A 6931-nucleotide genomic window follows, 5' to 3' on the forward strand; every position below is an offset into this window, starting at 1 on the left:
GTCAACACTCAACCTTTTATATAAATAAACATGTTATATATGATGTATATACCATATATATCTATATATACTTATATATATGTATATATATATATACTATACGCATACATACACACGTACACTGTCGAATGATTGTTTTGTCAAATGACTTATTTTTATTACGTAATTAACTTACTAAATTTTTTAATTATATAAATAAATATGTATGTATATATATGTATGTACTTGTGCAGTATATATTTATGTATGTATATATATACATATATATATATCTGTATGGGTTTGTGTGCGTGTGTTCATTTCATCAAATTATGTCTTACACATACAACTAAAAACCTGTTTTTAAAAAAACGTCCCATAGATGTCTATGAAAAGAAAAGTGAACCATTATGAAATATAACAAATAAGATATGCCTTAAAATAATACGAATATTTCAAAATTAATGGGAAAGAATAAACTAAACCCATAGGGAGTGTTTCGTAATGTATTTCCAGCACCGCTTAACTTGTAAGTTGATTGCGGTTTGAAACTTGGATGGGTTACCCTACTGAAAATTTTATGAACGGCGGTTGAAATAGATAATTTGCGTTAGAGCCTTCAAAACGTTCATCTCGTCGTCTCAAATGATGAATCTTTCTCTGCCAAAACAGAGAGGTACTCGGCTCCAAAGTTTCCAACATCATCCTTTTGTTTCAACTCGTTTCTCACGTCTTCTTTAATTTATATCTCAATTTTTTAATTAATTTTGTTTTTTCTTAAGTTCGTTTTTAAAATATGTAATCGGTGCTGCAGCTGTCTTAATTGAAATCAAGAAACAGAAAATTTAGCTGTTTCTGTGCCCGGACACTGGAAGGCATTTTATTGAAAACGTTTCCAGAGAAGTTTATTTTGTAATTTTTATGATTAAAGTAAACACTTGAAAATTGTTCATTGATAACAATACTACACACACTACACAAACACACGTATTCAAATATTTCTATGAAAATAATAGTTAAATAGTGGGCTGGACGAAGGTGGTTTCCAGAATTGTAGAACTAAACGCCAGGTCCCAGTAGTGTTCAGCCGCGTGCTTCTTGAACGTCTCCCTAGCAAAAGATTCAGTTGGGCAGTTTTTCACTTTCATCTCGCCAAAAGATCGGCTCTTTACCGTGCCCTGTCCAGTTATAAATATCTTATTATATTATTAACACGTTTACATTATACAATGCATTGTTAACTTATTAATGATCATAATTATTTTATTATAATATGAAGTAATTAATTAGTAGATGAACAGATGAAGCTGTACCTATTGCTATTTAAGAAGAATGAATGAGATTTTAAAGGCTAATGCAAATAAGTTTTATAAAATATATAATTATAATTTATTATGATATAATTATTATATTATAATATTTTTATAAATATAATTGTTCTCACCTCCCAAACCAGTTTACAGTCGTTGGTCTTCTTTTCATCTTCATCATCATTCTCATCGTCTGTATGTTACGTGTTTTAAGAGTTAGCCATCACGTATATAAATAATAAACTTACATACATGTATATATGTTGTATACATAATATAAAAATATACGTGTCCGTGTATATGTGTATTTGTTTGCATATGTATGTGTATAGTTATAAGATATGTGTATACACTGGAGTTAGCGAAAAAAATAACCTAAAGAGCATAAAAATTGAAATATAACCATCATCATTGGCCTCTTTATGTCTTTCATTACTCCATTTAATTCTTCTCATCACTAACGTCCTAAACTTACCTTGTTGCTTTGGGCCTGGTGAAACAAAAAAAAAGAAAAGTGGGGAATAAAACGAATAGACATTAGAAATTGAACGGGTGAAATCAAATTTGTATACCTCCTTCCACTACAATAACATTACAATCCTTGTGCAGAACCACTATACCGGTCATGAAAAGTTGACTGGCATTGGCCTCCACCTTGAAACGATGTGACGGATTAGTCAGATCCATGACCCTATGAAATTTTTTGCAAGCTTTCTAAGTTATTGATTGATTGATGGATGGCAGTGTGGTTGGCTGATTGATTGATTGATGATGATGTCAGACAACTATATATCATGATGGTGATGTAATAATTACAAATGAATGAGTCAGTCAATGATTCAACCATTAAACTATCAATCAACCAACCGAATTCTCATTCAATCAATCAATCAATGAACCAACCAGCCAACTAATCAATCCACCAACCAACCAGCCAACTAATCAACCAACCAATCAACCAACCTATAAACAGAAACATGAACGCCATCTGACGTATCCTCTTTAATCTTGCGGATCATTTTCTCTCTTCTCTGCTCTTTCGTCAGCTTGCGCCCTGCATTCCTATCCTGATGGGCCCTGGACAAAAGCGTATAATTGAACTATAATTATATTATAATTAATAATAACTAACTAATAATTAATAGTTATAATGTAATTTAATCCAAAAAGGAATAACCTACTTTTGCCTCTTTTCCATCTGTTGTTTTACATGTGCCTCGACCTTCGTAGGATCCTGGACTGCATCTGAGGCAAGCACTCTCATCATGTTTGCCAACTTCACTGTTGTAGTATTTGTATAAGTTATCGTATTCGTATTAGTAAGTAATAGTAAGTGTTGTCAATGTTTAAATATTTGAACTAAAAAGTTACATTTATATATATATATACATACACATATATATATATATATATATATTTATATATGTATTACATCAATTATATATATATATGCTGTAGAAAGCTTTTGATATAATTTGAAATAACTTAGTAAAAGTAAATACACACACAAACACACACCTCTGGGTTCTGGAGGAGCAGTCAAGCCGAGTCTAATCTTCTCCTGTTTCTCCTTCTGTATCTCGTTCCTGTTCTGCCTCCTCAACTTCTTCCTCTCCGTCTTCGTCAGCATCACCGGGATCTCAACTGATTTGTTCTTCTCCACTGTTCAAGATGAGATAAAGTAAAGAGAGTGAAAAAAAGAGGAGTAATTGATAGATTAAAAGAGAGAGAGAGAGAGAAAGAGAGCGAGAGAGAGATGTGGTAAGAAATTGAGAGACAACAAAAACTTTCAAACCAAGAGAGAGAGAGAGAGAGAGAGAGAGAGAGAGGAGAGAGAGAGAGAGAGAAAGAGGTGGTAAGAAATTGAAATCAGATGAAAGGATTGTCCTCCACATTAATATTTTATTTTACAGAGAGACAAAAACTTACAAACCAAAATTTCACTGATTGAAAAAAAAACAACCAATACAATTTTGAATAATAACTATCAACTAAGCCAGAAGCAAGGAAACGAACTAAATTACAAAAAAAAATTTAAACTACCAACAAATCAAAAAGTAAAAAACGAAAAAAAAATCCCTCAAACCTGGTGGCTTCATCTGTATTGGGTGCTCAACTAAGTTGGTAATTCCTTCGAAGACCACCGATTTATTCGTTTCATCTGCTAGATTGGGATAGCAGCTGGAAAATTTGGCAAACACGTGCAATAATTAAATTCAGAAATAATGTTTTAAATATCAGAATAACTAGAGAGGAAAAAAGAGAGAGAGAGAAGGAGGAGGGAGAGTGAAAGAAAAAAATAATGATGTTTAACCATTTCAATGATGAAAAAACACAAAAAGAGTAAGAAATATACAAAGAGAGATTTAATTAAATCAATTATGCCCATAAAATATTTTAAACGTTAATAAATACAATTGCTTGTTATACAAAAATAACTTTAAAAAAAGAATTTTTTTTAATTTTTTCAAAAACAAACAAAACACAAACTTACAAATCATTTTTCAATATAACTCTGTCCCACCATTCGACATCTGGGACATCATCAATCTGCCCAATCGAATGAATGAATGAATGAATTAATTAATAAATGATTGAATGAATGAATGATTGAATGATTAAATACATAAACAAATAAACAAACATCAAACTAAAAACAGAATTAAACTAAAAAATCTAAACCACATAACCTAATTGCTGTTGACTAATTTGAATACATCTAACAGAATGCCAAAACAGTATAGCGCAACACTGTATATAACATTGCATATAACATAGTCTACAGCACTGCATCTATAACTATGAGTGCCTGTATGAGATTTTCAACTATCAGATAGAACAGCTAAACTAACAGCTTCTTTCTTTGGCTGAATACTTGCTAGTTTGGCCGCAGTAGCTATTCCGGTTTTTTTGGCCGCTTGTAAGATTTCTCCTTGCAGTTTTTCTAGCTGTGCCTGGAAAAAATTATTCAGTTAATTAATTAAAAAGTTAATTAATGGAGGAATTTATTTATTAGAAAACTAACAAATAGATGAATAAATTAATAATTAAATAAATAAAACAATGAAATAAACAGCAATCATCAAAATGAAACCTTTGTCCTTATTCTCTGTCCTATCCTCTCATACTTGCCTGGCTCGTGAAATCTGAACATTCTTCTGTTTCTAACTGGGTTCTGAATAGGCCTGCATGATCAAAATTCAAGTTATTTATTATGAAATTTAGTTATGAACTTTCTATGAATATCATTACAAAGCATAAGAATTTTATCATAATTTATATTATAAATTTTAAGATCAAGAAAAATTTAACGAAACAGAAAAAACTTCATTTGAGCGAGAACAAAACAAAATGAATTTACAAATTTAAAAATAAACTTTAACCCCAATCTAGGGTCATAGAAACTGGAATCAGTCATTTCCTCTTGGGGCCGCTCCTGAACGGCCTTGAACTGTTCCCTCTTCTTTGCCCTGATGTTGGCTTTCAAGGTCGGGGTGTGGTGTTGCAGTTGTATAGCCTGACCGGTCGTAGGGTCAATTGTTCGACCGTACTCATCGAGAATGACTGGGGTTGGACTGAGAAATAAGAATAATAAATGAAATGGATTATATTGATTAGATTAGATATCGAATGTATATATCTTGTAAATAATTTACTAATAAGTAAATTCATCCAATTGTTTTGCTAATTTGATTTCAATATTAAAACAACATAAATTTGAAAAAACATACTACCATTTTTACAAATGCATTTATTCATTGACTCAACAATTAACTAACCCTGTTCCAGCTGAGTTAGGCACAGGAACAACAACATTCGCTAATCCAACATTAGCCAGCTTGGCCTGTATTCGAGCCTGAAGTTCACTCGCCTTCTTCAATTTCTCGCTATCTGCAAACGATGACTGTTGAAGGTTAGGAGCGGGCCCCTTTGGCATCATCATCTGTCCAGGCAGGGGTGGCTGTTCCACAAAAAAGTAAAACTGTTCTAACAATTTTACCTGATAAAATGATCTAACAAAAAATTTCCCAAAACAAATAAAATTAAATGTTTGATTAATTAAATAAACTGAACTAACAATAATGCAAGGGGCAGCAGGCTGCTGGGCCATGTTAAGTTGGTTCTTTCTTTCTTGAATGGCCTTCTGGGCATTTGCCATCATCTCTTTAATCTGAAAAATTTATGTTAACAATTTTTAAACTTTAAAAAGTGAATGAAAATAATATATAAATTTTACTTTTGGCTTTTTGCAAAATGAATTAATAATAAAATTAAATTAAATTAGAAATCAGTGTTCAACGTCAAGTCAATTCAGAAAAAGACATATAAAAGTAAAAAAAATGTTTGAATAAATTTTTATTTAATATTTTCGAAAAAATATTTACTTTTTCGGCAGTAAGCTGGCCGAAGGATGCTGATTTCTCGTCATTATCATCGCCATTGCTGAGTTTCAGCCTTTTAGGTTCGCCAACTGAAGCCATTTTTGTAAAATGAAAATTTTATTCAACTAAATTATTTACGATATTTATGGAAAAATAATACCTTTCAATTAAATTATATCAAATAAAACTCTATACTACCGGGCGATAAACAAAAATATTTCAAAAACGTCTGTAATATATATAATATCCATTACTTATATCCAAGGGGAGGCCTATTTACCATTAAACAACACTTTCTTATGGGTTGAAGCAGGGATATGCAAAGAATCTCAATTTTTGCAACTTTTAATTATTTTCGGTAATGTCGATTTTATTTGTTTAAATTTATACCAAATAAAAGTAATTGATTACCATATTGAATAACAATTTAAAAAAATAAAATTTTAACATTTTAAATAAAAGCAATATTCCGTACTTAGTAAATATACTACGGTAACTTTTGACTCGAACCTCACCCTCCATCACCCATCCAGAAGTAACCTCCTTGTTCAACCGTTGAAAGTGAGCGAAGGCCGTTATATTTATTCTAGTTATATGTATCAATCAGTATCTTATTGAACAAAATAGTATCATAAAATAAATAAAGATACTTTTTTTTTAATATAAAAAATTCTCAATTTGATTTCATTGCGATATCGATGATGATGATGATTGTGACCTGACTAATTAAAAAACATCAAATAAAATTTATAATAAATTATAAATTTGAACTGCGTGCGCACATATGTAGCACTGATTACTGTTGCGTTTATAATGAATTTATATACTATACATATACAAAGCGAGCAAAATTTTAATATAAAAGCGCTTATAAATCTATGCATATTAGCTCAGCTTGGCTCGGCTTGGCTCGGCTGGCTTGGAATTGGATGTTAAGCAAGGTGTGGTCTCAAACTATTTGGAATTCTTGCAGAAAAATTTGAACTGCGTGCGCACATATGTAGCACTGATTACTGTTGCGTTTATAATGAATTTATATACTATATAGTCTATATAAAGCGAGCAAAATTTTAATATAAAAGCGCTTATAACTCTATGCATATTGGCTCAGCTTGGCTCGACTCGGCTTGGAATTGGATGTTAAGCAAGGTGTGGTCTTAAACTATTTGAAATTCTCCCAGAAAAATTTGCGCACATATGTAGCACTGATTACGACTGTTGCGTTTATAAGGAATTTATATACTATATATATATAAAGCG

At 31.2% G+C, this 6931-nt stretch overlaps 1 protein-coding gene across 1 annotated transcript; it reads right to left on the minus strand.

Annotated features, from left to right (window-relative positions):
* Positions 1 to 857: 857 nt before the first annotated feature.
* HELRODRAFT_98250 (hypothetical protein) lies at positions 858 to 5904 on the minus strand. Its single transcript, XM_009015671.1, has 15 exons — positions 5675 to 5904; positions 5368 to 5460; positions 5069 to 5250; positions 4673 to 4864; positions 4384 to 4474; positions 4142 to 4243; positions 3784 to 3839; positions 3376 to 3470; positions 2808 to 2951; positions 2471 to 2570; positions 2253 to 2366; positions 1862 to 1980; positions 1693 to 1779; positions 1424 to 1482; positions 858 to 1157 (listed from the first exon to the last, which is right to left on the minus strand). Exons 1-15 carry the CDS (start codon positions 5768 to 5770, stop codon positions 996 to 998), a joined length of 1692 nt encoding a protein of 563 aa, XP_009013919.1. The 5' UTR covers positions 5771 to 5904; the 3' UTR covers positions 858 to 995.
* Between the last annotated feature and the right edge of the window lie 1027 nt (positions 5905 to 6931).

The sequence above is a fragment of the Helobdella robusta genome (assembly GCF_000326865.2).
Source record: "Helobdella robusta unplaced genomic scaffold HELROscaffold_16, whole genome shotgun sequence".
Taxonomy (NCBI): domain Eukaryota; kingdom Metazoa; phylum Annelida; class Clitellata; order Rhynchobdellida; family Glossiphoniidae; genus Helobdella; species Helobdella robusta.